A 21,611-nucleotide genomic window follows, 5' to 3' on the forward strand; every position below is an offset into this window, starting at 1 on the left:
CTGCATTGCTTTGTTTAGCAGATATTTATTGGTGTCCGTGCTGTAAAATGCAAAATAAAACTTTTTTGGCAAATCATTTAGGAATGAAGTCACTAAATAATGACCGACATTAAGTTTCAGACGTCACAATCTTCAGAAAAATGCATGCTAAAGCAAGACCTGATATTCTGTCAACTGTCTTAAGTTTATACAAGATCAATTTTTAGTACTGTTTGTATGTTCCCCCAATATATTTGGCCTTGTCCAGATTTCCTGCATTAAGAGGTTGAGAGGTATGTGCAAATAAATTGCTTTATAGAATTAGGAATATCCAAACCTCTCAACTGTCCCCAGTTTTGGCTCAAAATGTTGCTATCCCCCTAATCTCTCCGCAAAATAGCAATTTTGGAAGAAAATGTGGAGGGTTTACTTTTATAAATAACTGTAATGATCAGAGTTATACATTACTTTTATTTCAGAAATGCATGTAGATTCTCTAATTTTGTCAGCTGCTCACTGTGCTCATATTAAAATGGTGTCCCTTCTTTGACAGGTTTCCAGCTGTATTGTGTGGCAATTTTATATTTTTGCATCACATTTTTGGTCCGTTTTTCATAAAATTGTGGTTTTCTGGCAAATTAGTGGCAAATTGTTAAAGACTGAAGTTAGGAAATAATGGCAGACATTTGAGTTTCAGATTTCATACCTTTCAGAAAATTCGTACTAATGCAAGACCTACTACTATTCTATTATCTTTCTAAGTTTATAAGAGCAATATTTTAAAAAAAATCCTTATTTTTGGGCCTTTGCCTCAATTTTATTTATGAGTTTGTTGCTCTAAGAGGTTGAGAGGTGTGTGTGTGTGTGTGTGTGTGTGTGTGTGTGTGTGTGTGTGTGTGTGTGTGTGTGTGTGTGAAGTCGGTAGGTAGCATACCTCTCAACTGTCCAAATTTTGCAGAATGTCCCGATTTTTGCCCCATATTTTTTGTCTGTTCCTCATAAATTTTGTGATTTTCTAGAAAATCATTAAAGGCGGAAGTTGCTAAATAATGACAGACATTTGAGTTTCAGACTTCATGTCCTTTAGAAAAATTCATACTAGCACAAATCCTGTTATTCTAGCAACTTTCTCATACTAGCACGAATCCTGTTATTCTAGCAACTTTCTAAGTTCACGAGAGCATTTTTAATATCTGTCCCTGTTTATTTTAGGCTTTGTCCATATTTCTTGCACAAAGAGGTAGGTAGGGGTGTGTGTGTGTGTGAATGAAACAGCCTAGTTAGGGGTAGAAGGTGGTTAGTAATTTACTCAAGCTCAAAACCTGTGCCGTAGTTACAGAAAACAAAAGCATGAATCCTCTACCCCAACTACCATGCTGCATTTTTCAAAGAACTGACTTTCAGGTTCATTTTCAATTCAAGGAACCGAGTTTGAGTGAATCCATATTATATTACTGAAGAGGCATTACAGCAAATGCCTCTTCATCGACACTAAAAGAGCAAACCGTGAATTACGAGAATGGCCGTAGCTTGGCTGGGGAGGGGGGTAGCAGTTTGAGAGCTGTGAGTACAAATTTGAAAATCCTAGCTACACCCCTGACTTGAACCTCAGCACTGAAATAAATAGGACATGCTGGAGGGACAGATTCATAACCCAGAGGCTCCCTTCACTCTGGAATAAAATCCCAGTCCAGGTTAGGCAGAGTCCCTCACTGACTCTCTTCAAGAGGAATCTTGATGAGTGGATGGGAGATCATAGGTTTACCCCGGGTATCACTTCTGTGTCACTGTTGGACAAAGGCACAGTATACTAACCTCGAAAAAGGGCATAGCAAAATTAATTTAAAATGGGTGGCGAAAGCCAAACACACTCTGGCTAGGCTTATAAATGCCCTAGGGCAGATAGCCTAGTATGAACCTATGAACCTAAATAAAAGGCAAACCATATTACTCTTCTCCAAGTATAAGCTGGGGGGGGGGCAAGCCCCCATGCACCCCCTGCTACTTAAATATATTGCTCTGAGATATAGTTAAGTGTTGTTAACCTGTGTGTTTTCAGTATTATGAGATTCAGTATTTTGTGTTTTCAGTACTTTGAACTTTCAAGAGTTCAAGATTTTGTAGCTCTCCCCTTAGAACATATTGGTTCTATCAATTAGTAAAAAGTATGTTACAATACTGTCTAAAAGATAGCTTTTCTCTCCCGTTATTTTATACTAAATCATAATACTGTCAGTTTACTGTTTCCTTTCAGAAGGTCATAAAGAAAGAATCTTCTATAGTTTACCATTCCATCGGTACCTGAATATTTGTTGGTTTGTTCTTCAACCTCTTCAGAACTTTCATAATCTTGGTTCCGCCTCCTTCAAGAGCCCACAAACCACGCTTCTTAGAAACACCCATTTCCCTATCCGTTAGAGGAGGCCGGGGCTTTTGTAGGACTTTTCCAGCCCACAATTCCCACCCTTTTATGAAACCCCTCCCACAACTGCAAGACTGTAATCATCTGGACTTGGCGGAAAACAGCTCTGTCCGCAGGTCCAGTTTGGTGATGTGATTGAATTGCCGAAAAAACGCCGAAAGTAAAGTAGGGTTACCACCTGTCCCTCTTTGGGCAGTTGTGTCCTGCGAAAAAAATTAAAAAATGGCAAATGTCCGGAGATTTTAGGACAAAAATATTTCCCAAGCTTTCTGTAATAGTTTCATAAAACAGCTATCTTGGAGCTGAAACACATACATGTTATATAAACTAGCATAAGCAACCAAATGCTACAAGAATAATCTTTTATTTTGGCAAAAATGTGAAGTTCTGTCCTTTGCACAGGCTGTGGGTATGATTTGTACTGCAAAATTTCATGTTTCTATAAAAAATGTCCCACTTTGGGCATTTGAAAAGGTGGCAACCCTAAAGTAAAGGAGGCTAAATCACAGTAGTTCAGCGTTTTAAAGAAGGTGTTTTTTTTTTTTTTTTTTTTTTGTATCCCACAGCTGTCTATAGCTTTTCTACAGCGGGCAACAGGATCATTTGATCCAGCCCGTGAGTGTTTCGCTGATAACAGGATGGGTTGCAACGACCCTTGTCTTAGGTATTAAACTATACAACGCAGATTAAAAAAAAAAAAAAATAAACACCCTTGGGAAAGTTGAATTTTTGACATTGTCCCTAAACCTAATACAAAGAACCAATGAGGCATGCGACAGCTGCCATAAACTGTGTTCTTTCAGTAGAGGTTGCTTTGGTAACTTTTGCAGTAGTTGACGCTGATTATACTTTTTGTGGGTTAGACCTATTAGTAGTGTTGCAGGGTCACCTTTGTTGAACTCTTCCTACTTATATTATAGTTTTATTCGAATTCCTCTATTCTGTAAACAGTGGAATTATATTTGAGTGTTCCCATGGAAGAGTTATTGTGTTGGCTATTGTTGGTTTTGCTAGGTGGTCTTGGCGCTTATCTCTGTTTGGGATACCGAATAACAGGCAGTGCACACAAGGTCTTTGAACACAGGGAACCTGGACAGCCTAAAGATAAACTTCACGATAGCCGGCTCCCTCCGATGGTGAGTTTAGTTTGTTCTGTTGCATGTTCTGCTCAACTTAAGCCAACGCTAATGGATAGAGAAATGGATGATTGTAGGTGGCAAACTTCCGAAGTGTCAAGCGTTTTTTTCCCTCTTAAAAATGTTCTTTTCACTATAACTTTAATTTATTGTCTGACGTACACTGTCCTGAGTTAGGCTCAGCAAGTTGTTCTGGCCCTCTCAAAACTAGCGATTTTGAGAGAAAAGGTGGTGGACTGCACTTTCGGACGAGCATTAGAAGTAGTTTTCTACTTCAGAAAAAATGCATGTTAATTCACATTTTCGTGTTTCCTTCAACGTTTGAAGTTAATAGTAACAATATTTTTATAAAACCTACCTCCTTCTAAACTATTTTAAAAATAGAATAATTAGTTTTGAAATTCGCGCAGTTGATTTAAGTGCTATGTGTGTGGGGACATTGGGGGACTAGCTCCTCCCCATAACTGTCAACCTCTTGGGTCAAGAAGTCCAGATAAAGCCATAAATAATGTGGGGGCAAAGGCCAAAAATATGGAGAATTTTTACGTTTTGCTCTTACGAACTTAGAAAGTTGATAGAATAACAGGTTTTGCTTTAGCACGAATTTTCTGAAGAGTACAAAGTCCATATCTCAACTGTCTGCCATTATTTTCTGACTTAACGTCTCAAAGATTTGGCAATGATTTGCTCGAAAACCACATTTTTATGAGTACCGGGTCAAAAATATAAGGCAAACATGTGGACGTTCTTAGAAAATTTGTACAGTTGAGAGGTATGCTTCTCCCCATTCTCAAGGGAATTAAGGGAAATACAATATATTGGAATTATTCGCAATGTGAACGTTTTATATTCTATTGAGTGGTATGTATAGTGACGGGTACAATAAAATAAAAACACAGCTGATTTGGCATAGTGGTGTGTTGCTCTGACTCTAGTGCACAGGGTCCTGGGTTCAAGAACTGCCAGTGATGACTTTTTGGCTTGGTCATGCAGTGGCATAATGGTTAAGGTGTTTGCCTTACAGACACAAGGTGCAGGGTTTGATTCTCACATGGTGTAGCTGGTTAGGCTTAAAAAGACCCACAAGGCCAGTTAGTCTAGTACTAATCTATGAACAATTCATGGTTTGAATGTATTTTTGAAAAAAATGCATTTTTTAAAACTAGAATGACAGTTCCTGAATGATGACAAAGTTTTATAAATGCTCCTCTTTCATAGTTGTACAAATTATATAATTTATCAGGCATTTTCTATCAACCATCTAGGTGAATAATAACATTTAAAAGTATTCATAATTTGGTATCTTTGGCTTTGAGTGAGAGTTTGCAAGCTATGGGCAGCCCAGGCGAAGAAGAAAGAATGCTTGCTCCATACCTCTAACGGTGTACTGTCAGCTGCTGCTGTTATGAAGATTCTTCACCCCTTTCAGAACAGCACAATGAAGTTCTAAATTGGTACCCTTCCTACTTTTGTTCATTTATCACTGTCCAGCAATATGTTATTCAACCTCTGTGTGCATATTGCTATCCCTATGTAGGTTCTGTACACACATTTGTTTTGTTGTAACATATATGTGGCTCTGTAGAAAACGCTGTTTAATCTACTTTTAATCTGTGTTTGCATTACTAAGACACCATATCTTAAGTTTTAATTAGCTTACCAATGTTGCATCTAGTATTTTCATTGTTTTTTTATACAACATAGCCACTCCAGAACAACGTTTGCTTCCTAAAAATCAGATTGAAATTTTTGAAAAATATTTCCCCTAAACTTAAAAAGAAGGAAAATTAACTTCTTTAAAGTGCTTTCAGTAAATGTGAACAGTATTAACACTGTAAAAAGGATTGGTGTACTGGAATGGTGTGCTAAATGTGATGTGGATGATGTTCTGTTACAGGATGCAAGATTCCTGACAAGTGAAGCAAGACCACAAACAGAACAATTGTGGGATGGAAATATGATGCGGAACTTAGGAATAGCCAACTGGCTCAAAGATAAACCCAGGAGGTTAGGATTGGTGGGACCACCTCCACAAAGAGGCAGGTCACCAATAGAGTGCCTTAGGGCTCCATGCTGGGCATGCTCCTCTTTTGCATCTACTTCTCTGAAGTCAAGGTCGGAGGCCTCTGACTGACCGAGTTCGCAGATAATTGCAAACTGGCAGTAGTTATAGAATTCCCCCCAAGATGAAAACTTCTTACAAGAGAGTCTAACTCAGACAAATGACTGGTGCCAAAGCCATGGCTTAAAACTTGATGCCAAGCAGTGCATTATAGCAACTTTTGGGAAGTTGGTCACCCCAGGAAACTGTCATTGATAAAATACTCCTAAGAGTTGACCCACTAGTTAGGGATTTGGGAACCATGTGTACAGTAACCTGGCATTCAGCCAACATGTGTCCAAGGTAGTAAGTAAATCCTTCTGTGTTGCTCAGCTTATAAGTAAGGGCATGGCATCTAGGTCCAGGAAAGTCATTGCACCACTATATACGTGGCCCTAATCAGACCAGTCATTGACTATAATGCTCCCTTCAGTGTGTACCTGACCAGACACATGCGACAACTGGAATGTCCACAAAGTTTCCTCACAAAAAAGAATACAGGGCGTAAACGCAATGCTGTATGCAGATTGCCTGAAATCCTCTATACTCTTGTCTTCTACATGCTACTGAGAGGTGTTCAATGCCTGGCATACAAGGGGTCCCTGGATCCTGTTCTGATGAACTTTTTGCACCACTGCAAAACAAACATCATCAGAACTATTCGATTTAAAAGGCCTACATTTTGCTTGCAACAGAAATAAGATATGTTGGAGAGAGAGATGTGTATCAGAGAATTCTCATTCTCCAGAACAGGCTGACTGTCCATGTGAAACAAAGTCCCTCCATAACCCTATTAAATGTAACCTGGACCATTAGATGGGAAGTTGAAAGTTCACCCTGGTCTGGTGCCCATGTCCTTGATGGACAGAGCCAGTCAGTAAATTATGTTATAACCAGCAATCACACCCTCTACAAACATCTAAAACGTATAACGTGTTGGACACATTTGGGTTGCATAGCTAAGCTTATAGGTTCATAGGTAGGTACTAGGCTATCTGCCCAAAGGCATTTATAAGCCTAGCCAGACTGTGTTTGCTTTCGCTGCCCCCTTAGTTTAGTTCCCTGTGGCTCTGTCCAGCAGAGCCACTGAAGTGATCCCCGGGGTAAACTTTCTGTTTCTCATCCGCTCGTTAAGGTTTATAGGTTCAAATAAACAGCCTCTGCAAGGCTCGAACCCAGGACCCTGCACACCATACACAAAGTGATTTACCACTATAAAGCCCTAGTAGTTGTTAGCCTACTATACACCTATGAACATATGCCTTGTCTTCCAAAGCTACTATTTTTTAAAACAGTTCTTGAAAAGTGTCATGCTTAGTCGACTTTTTCTTCATTTCATCTTATGATTTTTAGCGGTTTTAGCATTCTGAATAGCTAGTTAAAGCTTCTATTTTTCTAGTTTTTTGTTTGTGTATATATTCTTGCAGTGTTTCACATATTTTAAACATTATTGATTGCATTTTATTTATTTTTTTCTCAATTCCTGGAAATCCTCTCCTGTACCCAAGATAAAAGTTGAACTGCTTTTTCCTTACTAGCTGCAAGATTCTTCACAGCTAGAGATTTCTTTGTTTTCCTGTTTGATTTCTGTTACTCTCTTTAGCTGTCGTTTTTTGCCATTTTTTGACATTCAGGCAATGCAATTGCAAGCCAGTAACTGACTTTTATTCAGTTTGATGAATGAAGCCGCAGTGGTGCAGCGGTAGCCTTGCTGCCTCACAGCAAGAGGTTCTCTTCGATTCTCTGCTGGAGCGCCTTCTGTGTGGAGTCTGCATGTCCTCCCCGCGGTCGAGTGGTGTTCAAAAGACGTGTAAATGGGTGTGCCTTCACTGAAGGTTGGGTGTCGGGCTGGCAACTCGGCACCATAATAATCTAGTGCCAATCAGTGGACTGGAGTTCAGCTGTGGTAACCCCTAACTGGGAAAAAGCCGAAAAGACACAGTGGCCTTTTTTTCCTCATAGTTGCAATTTTCACACTGGAAGAGAGCTAATCAACCTGTTTATTAATGTGCAGCCATCTTGAAAGCCTCTGGGCAACTTTTTCTTGTCCCTCTTAGCATAGAAGTTCTTATAGACAACCTACCATATGCTATTGGCTTGAAACATAACTCGGTGTAAACAACTCTGACCCCAAGATAAGTCACCTCAACCACTCTCCTCTATTTTAAACATGATATCCTACAGTACCATTTTAGAAGTTTTTTTTTTTTTTTTTAAATATCAAACAGCTGCATAGAAGCTGTAGCTGATCTTCACATAGACTGACCTCAGGGAGAAACATCTCCATCTTTAGCCTGTATCTTACTGTCCCATTCAAAACAGACTTTCATATTCTTCCAAACAGTTCTTGCTTATTGAGGTCATTATCAACATGACGAGAAAAATATTGAAGAAAATCAAAAACACCATTTCACCAGGATCTGGCCCACTCCCATCTGAATTAATCAAAATGACTGCTCATTCAGTAGGAATTCTGTCACCTTTTTTGTAAATAAAGTATGAGACGTATTAGATATAGAAACGTGGAAGAAAGCATATAAAAGTCCCTTAAAATCATGTCAGGCCAATAGCTGTATATACTAGCTAAAACAGTCCTCAGTGCTTCCCCTGAGATCCCTCATTAGATTAAGGGAATCCCAGTAGATGCCATGGTTGTTGTAGCAGCCACCAAGAAAGAGCAGGCCCAAGGAAGCTCCTCTGCCAAGCCCCCTAAAAGGGGAGTCTAGGGCTATGGACAGCTTTGGTAAGGAAGTTTACACTTCTTCTACCTTCACATTATGAGCCTTAAATTACATTTCCCATAGGCTACAGAGGGATTTAATCAAAGAGCTATCTAGTCTGGTCCTAGAGTCCATGTCTGTTGAGAGGAAATCCCTCTCCTCCAGACTGGCCACTCTACAGTCAATTTCTAATGTGCCCATGTGGAGGAGGGTACCTTAAGGGCTGCAAATTCTGGCATTGCCATTAGGCATCATGCCTGGATGCAGCTGTGTGACTTCGCAGAACCTTTCAAGGCGTCTTTCATCAATGCCCCTTTTGATGGATCTTTTTGTTTGGGGCAACTGTTAGACACATGGATGGAAAGACCCTGTCTGCCATCGGATTAAATTTTTTTAACCCCTCCAATATCCTTTTCCAGGAATCGGCAGGCAGAAGACTGTGGTTCAAGAAATCTCTGGGTCCTTTTCAGGAATTGCAGGGAGATTATTCCCCCAGAGGCAGAGAGGGAAACTGTTACAATGGTAGACACCACCCACAAAGTAGAGGGGGGTCCGCAAAAACAATGGTTTCTAGATTCTTTCTCTGATAGGTCCTTTCAGCACTCCTGAGGGGTTTCCCAGCTGTCCTTCTTTGGAGGCAGTTGGGGGCACTTACCCTTGCACCCAGAAGCCTGGCTAGCCATCACAAAAGATTGGTGGGTGCAAAGGATTGTATCTGGAGGATACTTCATTCCCTTTTCAAAATTCCCCAAACCAAAGACCTCTCTCTGATGTTTCTCTCTATGTGAGAGAGAGAGGCAGCAGAGTTTGAGATCTCAAAGCTGCTTCAAAAAGAGTCATTCAGAAGGTCCTGCTAGATCAGATCAGGCATTTGCTCAAGATTTTTGTTAGTACCAAAAAGACAGGGGACCTCAGACCCATCTTGGATCTGACATCACTGAACAAGTCTGTAAAAACCCAAAGTTCAGGATGGTCACGTTCCAGTCCATTTTACCTCCTTTAAAATGTATGAATTGATGTGGTGAGTGGAACTGAAGGATGTATACTCCCAGATCAAGATGGGCAGACGCTCCAGAAGGTACCTACTCTTTAGGCTGGGTAGACAGTCATTATCAGTTCAGAATGCTTCCCTTTGGTCTCAACACAGCCCCCAGGGTGTTCACCAAATGCATGGTGGTAGTCACAGCTCATGTCAGACTGCAAGGATTCCATGTTTTTCTGTACCAAGACAACTGGCTCCTAACTGCTCCAACCAGACATCTACTCACCCAAGCCAGGGAGTATTTCTTCCAGCTAGCTCCTACCTTGGACATAATCACATGCAAAAGTCCTATCTTCAGCCAGTTAAGAGCATAGATTTCATAGGAGCTCGATTGGATACTACAAAGACCTTGGCATTCCTTACTCTGGAAAGGATTTCAAACTTAACACTACATGTCAGCCAAATCTTGGCAATCCCAGTTTCTCCAGCTAAACTAGTACTCAGGGCCCTGGGATCCTTGGCTGCCACCATAACTCTGTTACCAGCAGCATGCCTACAAATGATTTATAAAAATCACTGCATACCAAATTTATATATTCTCTGTTCCAAAGAAGGTATGGGCTTACTTGAAACAGATTACATGTATAGATCTGTAATTGAGGGACTGCATACATATCTGCTGACCTCACAAGACCCAAATATAGTGAAAGTTTTGAAAAGTGAGGAGAATAAATCTAAGATGACTTCACTTCTTAGTCTAGTAGAAGCATATTGGTGTCAAGCGGGAATGGAAATCAAACCAGAAGTAGATAAAAATCAGGCAGCAACTGAATGTGCCAAAAAACAAAAGAAAGAATATAAGGTGGAGGATCAGATGAGAAGGCAAGAAATGTGGAAAATGCATAAATAATAGTTGCAAGTGGAGAAAACCTCTGGAAGAGCCTCACGTTGATCAGGATTGAACACAGGAATGGTTAAAGAGAGGAGAATTCAAACCAATAGATGAAAGGTGGAGGTGTCTCTATTAACAATACACCTCAAGGCTGGTCAAACAGGACAATGCACTTGAGCTGCTCCATGATGAAATCACCATAGGCAAAATCCAATATCACTTCCTTGCCAGCTATAGGTCCCCCCTCTGACCCAGAGGAATGCATACCATGTTTTAAACTTATTAAAAACACTAACAATCCAACTCAATACCATATACATGGGCGAGTGTAATTACCTCACTATTAGCTGGGAATCCTGTATGACACCCAATCTACAGGCACAGAGATTCCTGGATTTTGTAAACAAACTCCTTGAACCAGATATTCAGTACCCCAATCGGGAGTGCAGCCATACCTGATCTGGTTCTCACTAATATGGGAGAGTGCTGCACACCCCCTACTGTAATGTCTTCCCTGGTATGGTCAGAGCACAAAATCTCCTTTGAAGTAAAAATAAAACCTGGACCCCCCAGCTAAACCTGGAATATTCAGGAACTACTCTAAGGCTAACATCCTGCTATGAAGTGATAAACTGGCAAAATTTCAAGCCCCCCCCCCATAAACACTGAGAACACTGCTGCTTATGCAGAACTTTTCACAGAAATCCTGTACAAGCATGTTAATAGCTAAATACAGGCAGCTGCACCCACCAGGAAGAAGTACAGAACTAACTCGAACAAGCCACCCTGGTGGAGTCACAAAATCAGTAGGCTGTATAACAGAAAGAAGAAAATCATGCAAAAATTAGGAGGTGCAGCACCCAGCAGGATAAAGGCACTCTCATCAAACTAAACAAACCTCTCGGAGGACAAATAGTCTACCAAGGTCAAATTTGAGGTGAGTCAGACCTCTCAGGCCAAGGACAACCACCAGGCATTCTTTAGCTATGTACACAACCTCAAAGGCAATACACAATTGTGTGCAGAGCTCATTGTAAATGGAGTGAATTTTACTGAGCCAGAAGATATAGCAAACCTACTGGCTGATAAATTCAGCTCCAGGTTTAACCCTCTCTCCCCCTCAACCTTCCCTAAGGAAATACCATCTAATGTAACTCCCCCTGCTGTCACTAGGGAACAGGTCCTTAATGCTCTCTCTAAGGTGAAGAACACTGCATCAGTGGGCCCAGACAATATCCCAGGATGCCTTCTAAATAGCATGAAACATGACCTATTCAAGGCCTCTGGAATTGCTATTTAACTATATCCTCCAAACAGGCTTTGTGCCTCATGAATGGAGAACAGTCATCCCTATGTATGAAGGTGGGACATCTGCAGACCCTGGAAACTACAGACCCATAAAGTCTCACTAGTCTTGTATGTAAAGCCATGGAAATGATCAATAGTGATATAGTAAACCTCCATACACTGGACCCAACTCAGTTTAGTTTTGTCAAGGGCAGATCATGCCTACTCAATCTGGTGGACAACTTTGAGAAGGTCACCAAAGCAGTGGATAAGGGCAAAATGGTTCACACTGCCTACCTTGACCTGGCCAAGGCATTTGACACTGTACCTCACTCAGGGATTGTTGACCAACTCAAAAGGTTAGATCCAAACTCGTATGTCACCCAGTGGATAGCTGGCTCATAGAGACAGGACCCAGGAAGTTAGAACTGGGGAGTCCACCTCTACAAAGAGACCAGTCACAAGTGGAGTCCCTCAAGACTAAAACTAAATGCCAAGAAATGCATAATAGTATCCTGCAGGAAGTCATCGAGCCCTGGTAACTATCATATTGACAACACACCCCTTAGAGTTGACTCAGTAGTCAGGGACTTAGGCACACACATAGGTAATCTAGCTTTGACCATCACGTGTCTACAGTACTGAGGAAATCCTAAGTTGTGCAACTTATAAACAAAGGTATGGCATCTAAGTCCAAGGAAGTCATTGTTCCACTGTATTCAGCATTCATCAGACCTATAATTGAGCACAATGCCCCCTTTGGTATGTACCTAACCAGGCATATCCAACAATTGGAATGGCCACAGAATATGGTGCTTTGAGGGGAGAGCTATGCCCGACATACATGGCATTGTCGGACCCCACTCTCATGGACTTCTTGCATATCCGCAAATCAAACTGCACTAGAATTACCCAAGACTTTTAAACCTTGCCTGTGATATAAATAGGACCTGCTGGAGAGACAGGTATGTATTCCAGAGATTACCCTGTCTCTGGAACAGGCTCCCCATCCATGTGTAGCAGAGTTCCTCCCTAACCCATTTCAAGTGTAACCTGGACATTTGGATGGGGAACAGGAAATTCATCCCTGGTTTGGCACCTGTGTCTCTAATGGACACAGGTAACCTGTAAATGGTTCATCTCACAGGCCCTAGCTTGTAAATGTTTCACCTCCCAAAGCTTGTAAATGTTTCACCTCCCAAGCCCCTGCTTACACTTATCAAGAGTATCAGAACTTGTCAGAGATTTGGGATGCATAGCTAGAATTAAAAAGGCCCTTGTGGTCATTAACCTATGAATCCATGAACCTATAAACGTTAATATTGGTGGCCCAAGATAGCGGTCTACATACATGTTGGTTTACAAAGTCCATTGAATATGTGGGAGAAACAGACAAATGTAGGTTTTGTAAAACAGAACTGGAAACTGTCACATACCTTGTTGCTGATTGTGATCTACTGTATTAATGGCCGAAGGACTGTGAACTGAAAGGCATAATAATGTGGCAAAACTGTTGCACTGGGGATTGTGGAAATATTATAATACTGAAGTAGCTGAAAAGCACTGGAAACATGAGCCACAAAGCATCATAGAAAATGAAGTCTACATCATGTGAGATCACCCATTGCCAACAGTTTAAAAGATAGATACAAGAAAACCAGACTGGTCCATGAAAAGAAGACAAAAGTAATATTGATCACTGAAATCGCTACACCCAGTGACTACAGTGTCTACAGGCAGAAACGGTCATAAAATTGTCAGGATTTTCAGGCAGAAATGAGAGCAATGTGGAAGAAAAATACCCAGACTGTTCCAATAGTAGTAGGAGCAATAGGTCTTATTAAAAAGAATCTACAAGGTACCAGTACATGTACCTCCATACAAATTGCAGGAGGAGTCATTACTGGGTACATTGCAGGTGGTGCGAAGAGCACTTCTGGCTAACATCAAAGATTGAAACAGTACTAATTTCATGAAGTTTAATCATACTTTGACTTGGGAATGGCATCCATTCTCATCATGGTATTAGAGTGGTCCCGGAGTCATTCAGTGCCGAACATGATCTTCCACAAATGGGGTTAACCTTGCTGCAATCTCTTTGCATCCCCCTACAACAAGAAGCATGTTCATCGCCTTAATCCCCCCCCTCGGGGACAGTCACCCAGGGATGCTCTGGTCCATTCTTGGCCTCCTGGATTACGTTATGCCTTTCCTCCTCTGCCCTTGATCCTCAAGTTTCTTCAGAAAGTGTTCAGGTTGAAGAGCAAAATGATCCTCATTGCCCCCTTTTGGGCTCAACAAATCTGGTTCACCTTCCTTTGGTCTCATCGGATTTGCCCTCCGTGAATGCTTGAACCTCATCCACATCTACTATCCCATCTGTCAGGGCAAATTTATCCCAGTTTCCCAGGTCTGAAACTAACCACGTGGTTTCCTTCAATTTCAATGATGATTAAATCTGCCAAGCTTTCATCTCTAGTCCGAAACATTCTAATCTCCTCTCTCAAATTTTCGAATAGAAGAATTTACAAGAGCAAATGGAAAAGATTTTCTATTTGGGCTAAACAGCAGAAATTCAATCCTTTAATTGCTGCTGTCTAAGCAGTTCTAGATTTTCTTGCTCATATTTTCTATGAGGGGGCTAATCATTCCACTGTTAAAGTACAATTGGCAGCCATTTTGAATTTTCATATCTGAGAAAATGCATTATCTTTGGCCTTATCAAAGTTTTGCAAGGCTTTTCTTAGAGGGACTTTCTTTGCACTCTTGTCAAAGATCCATCACCTTCTTGGGGTCTATCATTTTATAGACTTTGGTTGTTCTGCTTGAACGCTCAGCCAAAGCAGATTTGAAATTATCATGCAAGACTGTTTTTCTGATGGCTGCCACTTCTGCAAGAAGTGTGTCTGAATTGCAAACTCTGTCCTCTAAATACCCTTACTTAATTTTTCACACTGACATTATGTACTATAAATATATCTGTCCTGCCATTCACAAAGGGAAAGGGAGAAGGAGGGAAGGTCAAGGAAGAATGAAAAAGACAACATAGCAGAGTCTTACTGATGCCTCACGAGTGGTCCCTGAACCAGTCAGTGGCGAACATGATCTTCCACAAATGGGGTCAACCTTGCTGCAATCTCTTTGCATCCCCCTACAACAAGAAGTGCAGCATGTTCTTCGCCTTTATCTCCCCTCAGGGAATCAGAGACCAAAAGAGGGCTCATTTCTCCCCATTAAACAGCAGAACTATCTCCTGGATCATCTGGCTTGATGATTTTTAACAGAACATCATTTTGCAAGCTCTCCTGATACCAATTCTGTTATCTGCGCCACTTCAACAGACTCTCTTACATCCTTCTTCATGGAGATAGCTAAAGGCTGTTCATTTGTAACATACGCCACACAGGAAAGTTGCGACTGAGAATATAAACCGATCTATTAACTTGCCAGTCTTTTCATCATTTCCAAAACAGAGGAGGAGACACACTCATCTATTAGATGTTCACAGACAGTTGCAGTTTTGTCTAGACAGAACTAGATCTTTCAGGAAATCTGACCAGCATTTCATATCCTTTTCAGTTGCCAAGACCACCTTAGCTAAATAGTTAAGGGACTGCATTTCATTTCTTTATGAATCCAAAGGTGTTCCTTTCCCTCACCGAGTCAAAGCTCACTTTACTAGATCAATGGCAACTTCTCAAGCCTTTTGAGCTAAAGTTTCAATTGATGATTTGTTCAGCTGCCTCATGTTCTAATTCTCACGCCATCATTTCCCACTACAAACTGGACAATGTGTCCAGAAGTAGCACTGCTTTTTGGTTCTGCAGTGCTTTGGAATATCCTTCCCTGAAGGCCACCCAAGGTTGTTGTAGCTGGGGACTCTGTCCCATAGGTTGAGGAAGAATGAAAATGACATTGGATAAAGAAGTTATGCACTTGCCATAATGTTTCATTTGTGTTGTCTTTTTCATTCTTTCTCAACCTTCCCACCCTCCTTCCCCCTGCCCCTTTGTGAATGACCTGACAGATATATTTATAGGAACCTCTGGTCCTTGTTGAGCTCCTGTTCTTTCTGTCTTCTTAGTTGATAACTGTCCTAACTGATGTCCATTGCATATATGATAGAGTTTACTGCTGCCGTGTTTACCAATAATACTATCTGAGGTAACCGGGGGGGGGAGTGAGGCATTATGAGTAGGGGAGGATCTCAAGCTTCGGATCCTAAGCTTTTGAAAGTGGCCAAGTCAGATCTGAAACCCACAGGTCGAGGAAGAATGGAAAAGACACAGATGGAACTTTATGGTAAGTATATATCCCCAACTGAATATATATATTTTTTTTGGGTTTATGTACAAATAATCTTTGATCCTCAGAATCAGACTTTTCATTGGCTAGAACTTCAAAAAATATTAGTATAAATCCCTTCTCCTGACTCATTTTCCTGTATACACACTGTCCTCCTTTTCCCCTCCATATTTTTCTTCACCCTCTCCCCAAACCTCTTGTTGACCTTCCTCATGTATGTTTTCTTCCATTTCTCCCTTTTTTTTCATTTACTGTTTGCTCTTGACAGTCCATCCAAAAGTGTCCTTTTTTTTTTTTTTTTTTTTTTTTACACTGCCTGCATTAAGGCACATAACTTCTTGATGCATCTCCATTCTCCCCACATTGTTTACATTGTACTTTGTCATGCTTATTAATTAAATGAGAAAAGTCCCCATAAATGAAACATGATTTAGGCTGGCCTGCATAACTTAATGTCCTTCTATTACCACTCACAAAAAGAGCACTTGGCAAGTGTTTCACCATGTGCCCCCCTCCCCCATTTCAAAACAGCCTTCATCTTCCACCCTCCTTTCCATAAGTTTCTCTCCTCTCTAACTTTCACAATATTAACAGTCTCACACAGACCCTGCATGCATTTTTTAACATTGTCTGCTTCTAGTTCATCAATTGTAAACTGCCGAGTAAAAACATTTTAAATTTCTCCCAGAAAATAAGTAATTGGGCCACTGGTAAATGTCCTTTTTGTTGCACATTTCCAGAAATTTCATCATCCGTTCATCAGTTTTAGATGTTAAGTCACTATCTCAATATGTATAAAACTTTCTTGAGCTTTATAATCCAGAACAGTTACCACATTGTCCCATACATATCAGTCTATTATAGTGTCAGTTTTTGTTCTTATTCTCACAGTTGGTCATTTCTTTGTAAAAACTCTTACTTTATTGCTGCTCTATTTTTTTTGCCTGTTGTCATTACTGCCCAAGTTTTAGTAAGTTCATAGGTTCATAGATAGGTACTAGGCTACTGGCCCTAGGGCCTTTATAAGCCTGGCCAAAAGGTACCCTGGCTTTTGCCACCCAAGAAAATTATTTTCCTATACCCCTGTCAAGCAGTGCCACAGAAGTGATCCCTGGGGTGAAATTCCTGTCTCGCATCCAATCATCAAGATTTTTCTTGAGTGCTAATGAACTTTGTTTGATATAGATAGGTAGTTTGTTCCAGAGTATAGGAAGTCTCTGGGACAGGAATCTATCCCTCCAGCATTTCCTGTTTATTGTGGTGACAAGGTTTAGGTCCCTAGAGTGTGTAGCTCGGAGGGATTGGGATTTCTTTACGTGGAGCATGTTCATCAGCTCTGGGTTTGACATAGCTTTGTATGTTAGGCAGAGATCGCCTCTGAGTAGGTGATATGCGACAGAGTAATGCTGGAGTTTTTTGAGACTGTCTGCGTAGGACATCTGTTTGAGGCCGGTAATTCTCTTTGAGGAATTTCTGTGGCCTTTCCAATTGTTGTAGATGTCTTGTGAGATACACACCAAAAGGGGCATTGTACTCTATAATGGGTCTGAGTGATGAGTAGAGGGGAACAATGACCTTCTTTTTTTTTTTTTTTTTTCCTGGATGAGAAACCTTTCGTGATGAGGTGTGCCATGTAGAAGGATTTCTTGACTACTGGGGCGATGTGATTATCAAAAGAGAGGCTACTGTCCACCTGTGTCCCAAGGTCTCTTATCACACTTTCGGTATTAAGTAGACTACCGCCTATGTGGTAGTTCGTGGGTACAAAGTTTTTACCAAAAGGGATGACAATGCACTTTTTGGCATTGAGCTTGAGGCCATGGCTTTGTCACCAGGCATCTGTCTCAGTGAGGCCCTTTTGTAGGATGTCCACGTTGTTAGTTTTGATTATGGCTCCTAGTTTGGAGTCATCTGTTAACTTTGTTAGCCAAAGACCTTCTGTGTTAGCCTGCACTTCAGAGAAGTGGTTACCAAACAAGAGAGGACCTAGGACTAAACCCTGTGGTGTACTCCACTTGTCACTGGTCTGAAGTTGGATTTAGAGTCTGCTACTTTCACAGTGTAGGTTCTGTCAGTGAGCCAGTTGGCAACCCATCTTGTGACATAAGGATGTATACCTAGTTTAGTGAGTTTATCTATAATTCCAGAGTGGGGGATGGTGTTGAAAGCCTTGGCGAGAACTAGATAGGCTGTGTGAACCACCTTATCCTCATCTACAGGTTTGGTGACCACTTCAAAGAAGTCTGTCAGGTTTAGGAGACGTGGTCTGCCTTTTACAAACCCGAACTGGGTAGGATCCAGAGTTTGGAGATTACCAGTGTCATTGTTTATAAGTTCCATAGCCTTGCAGACCAGGCTAATGGGGCAGTAGTTCCCGGGGTTCGTGGTGGCTCTCCCTTTGTGGAGTGGGATAACCGTTGTTGTGTGCCATTCAGTGGGCACAAAGCCTGAGGTGAGGCTATGATTGAATGTGGTACTTGGGTGGGTTGCCAGTTCGTTCTGTAGTTCATTTAGAACACAGCTTGGGATGTTGTCAGGTCCCATGAATGCTGTGTTCTTGGCTTTGGAGAGAGTTTTTTTACCTGTGCAGCCATGATTACAGGAACTTTGCATTCTTCCGGTATAGAGATGGGCCCTTTAGGGGATGAGAGAGGGATAAAGTTAGCACTGAACCTATCTGCCAGGATGTTGACAAATATCAGTTGGTTCTGTATATTTAATGCCATTGTGCTGCAACTCAGAGCAGATCTGAGTGTTGCCACTGAGATGCTTGACATGGCTATAGAATGCTTTGTGGTTGTCTTTAAAATCAGTTGTGATTTTTGTGCACCTGACATCTGGGGCAAAGAAAAACGGATGTAATGGCGTCAGCTGCATGTTTTATACACCTGACGTCATGGAAGAAGACAGCATCCGACACAGGAATCCAAGACTCTGGTATTCAGACCGGCTGTGGGCTACCTGCTGGCAGATAAACCTGTCCGATACTACTTCAGATTCGCAGGCCTCTACTGAGACCCATTCGGAGTCCAGTATGCTACGAGATGCTTCTTTGACTATGGAACCTGCGGATGTCTTTACCTTGGATGGGTCCGGAGCCGCTGTGTAGGCACCGGCTTCTGAAGGTGTATCCAGGCCTACAGACTTTCATTTTAAACAGACGTTGTCATCTTCATCCAGGCCTAAAACTCGACCCACGCCTAGAAAACAGACGTCCAAAGTACATGCTCAGGCCCATATGCCTAAAAAACAAATGCTTAGAATGGCTGAAGACCATATTACCTTAATTAGGGGAAGCCAGCCTTCCCCCTCTAAGAGATTTAGAACTGATTTTGCTTCTGATCAGGATTCTGATATTTCTGTTTCTTCTGATTACCAGGATTTGCCCCTATCTGCCTATGAGGATTCTGATGCAGAGGATTCCATTCCCTCTGCTTCTCATCCAGAAGATTTTTTTTTTTTTTTTTTTTTTGTGAAACCTTGCACACTCTCACTCTCTAGGGAGCATTTCTGCTGGGGAAAGCCAGGATTACTCTTGACTCCAAAAAGAGGCTTGGGGAATTCTTACTCCTCCCTCAACACAGGCTTTTAGCTGTCCCGCCTGTTCTGGACATTGTGGATGATGCTTTCTTGGAATCTAGCCTTTCCCCAGATACTTTTCCTCCAGCTCCCAGAAAACCTGACCGGTATTAGAGTACCTGACTCTCACAAGTTCCTCTTCCAGAATTTTACTGCAGATCCAGAGACCATTTCCCAAGGACCAAAGGGCATTAAGGCTACTGCTGCCAGAAACCCTACCCCTTCTGATAGAGATTCTAGAGCCCTGGACATATGGGGTAAGAAGGTATATACTTCTGCTACTTTGGCCATTAGGGCTTTAAATTGCCAGTTTCATATGTTAAAGTACCAGCAGCATATTATGGAACTACTTAAACAGAATATTATGTTGATTCCTGACTATGCTGAACACACACAATTACAGGATTTAATGCATTCTGCAGAGCAAGTTGGTAAACGTACTTTGCAATGTGGTTTTGACTCTTTAGAAGCATCTTGCAGGGCTGCTGTCACTGGGTCTGTACTGAGAAAGCATGCTTGGCTTAAGGAGCAAAACTTGCCAGATCATGTTAAAGCTAAATTACTGGATGCTCCCTTAAACCAAGACCGCTTGTTTGGCAACAAAGCAGTAGTAGTCCTCAAAAAGATGGAAGAAAAAGCTTAAATCTATGCAAACTGTTAAAGATTTTCTGCAAGTAGAGCCTCCCAGATTTTAGTAGGCATTGGCCTTCAAAAGAATTGGTCCTTTCTAGCCTCTTCCAGGCCTTCAGTCCAAACCCAGGAACAGCAGACCACCTAGGTTACAGTCTAAGGCTACCCACAGGCCTAAGCAGTGGGGGGCTCCCACTTCGAAGCAGGGAGTAGTAAGACACCCCCTATGGGAAAATGGCACAATGACTTTACCTTAACCCTTCCAAGCCCTGTTGGCTGCCTGCTCCCTTAGGAGGAAAGCTTGCCCTGCATGCAAAAAAACTGGGAACTCATTACCCAGGACAAATGGGTTTTGAATACTGTTTCCCAAGTATACAGATTCCACTTTCAGGTTGGCCAGACCTACCCCCAAATCAGTGGGCAGAGGCTCAGCAGCAGGTTCTCTCTCTCCTAAGTATCAGGGCTATTCAATCTTTCCCAGCAGAAGAAAGGGCACAAGGTTTTTATTCAAGACTTTTCCTGGTACCTAGAAAAGACCGCTCCTGGCATCCTATCTTAGACCTCTCTATTGTAAAGACATTTTTGGTAACCCTAAAATTCAAGATGCTAACACTCCAACAGCTGCTTCCTATGATAGGCAAAGATGCCTGGTTGGCAACTTTAGACTTAAAGGAAGCTTACCTGCACGTTCCAGTAAAGGAATCTTGCAGGAAATGCCTACGCTTCAGGGCAGGCTCCATGCACTTTCAGTTCTCTGCACTTCCCTTTGGCTTATCTACTGCACCCTGGGTGTTCAGTGTCTTGCTCCAGCCATTGCATTTTGCAGGCAGAGAAATATTCATATATACCCATACTTGGACGATTGTCTGATTCGGGCAGAAAGCCAGGAATTGCTATTGAAACATCTGGCATTCATAAAGAAACTACTAAACTCACTGGGCTACACCATAAACAAAAAGAAATCTCACCTAGTACCTTGCCAACAAATTATATTCCTGGGAGCAAGCTTGAATACAATTCCCAGATGGCTTTCCTAACTCCAGAGAAACAAGTTTATTTGACAACCTTCTTCAAACTACTGCCCACGAAGACCCAGCTTACTGCAAGGAAAATTCGGCAAGCCCTGGGGTTCATGGTCTCTTGCATTCTACTAATTCCACATGCAAGACTGCATATGAGGAATCTGCAGTGGTATCTAAAAAGCCTATGGTGTCAACATTCTCTGGACCTGGAGTCAATGATTCCTATCATTCCTTGTATAAAGACAGAGTTCCTTTGGTGGGCAGAGGCCTGCTACCGCAACAAGGGGCTCCCTTTCACTCTACCTCCTGCCGCCCAAACCCTAACAGATGCATCAGACTGTGCATGGGGGGGGGGCTTACTTGGCAGGGCAGTGCATTCAGGGAAAATGGAACCAGAGACAGATGCACCTGCATATCGACCAAAAAGAAATGTTAGCTGTACAGAATTCCCTGACAGCCTTCAAGGACCACATTCTTCCAGGAGAATTATTGGTAAAGACAGACGACACCACAGTTCTGTGGTACCTAAACAAGCAGGAGGGAACCCACTCATACC

General features: G+C 41.7%; 1 protein-coding gene across 1 annotated transcript in view; it reads left to right on the forward strand.

The window, feature by feature from the left end:
* LOC122791413 (fatty acid amide hydrolase-like) overlaps positions 1-21,611 on the forward strand; it is a 1,249,544-nt gene that overhangs the window by 72,619 nt on the left and 1,155,314 nt on the right. The window contains exon 3 of the mRNA XM_044059161.1: positions 2,968-3,065. Coding sequence (XP_043915096.1) covers positions 2,968-3,065 — 98 coding nt within the window. The remainder of the gene's footprint in view (positions 1-2,967; positions 3,066-21,611) is intronic.

Source organism: Protopterus annectens, chromosome 17.part0, assembly GCF_019279795.1.
Source record: "Protopterus annectens isolate FY-2018-M chromosome 17.part0, PAN1.0, whole genome shotgun sequence".
Taxonomy (NCBI): domain Eukaryota; kingdom Metazoa; phylum Chordata; order Ceratodontiformes; family Protopteridae; genus Protopterus; species Protopterus annectens.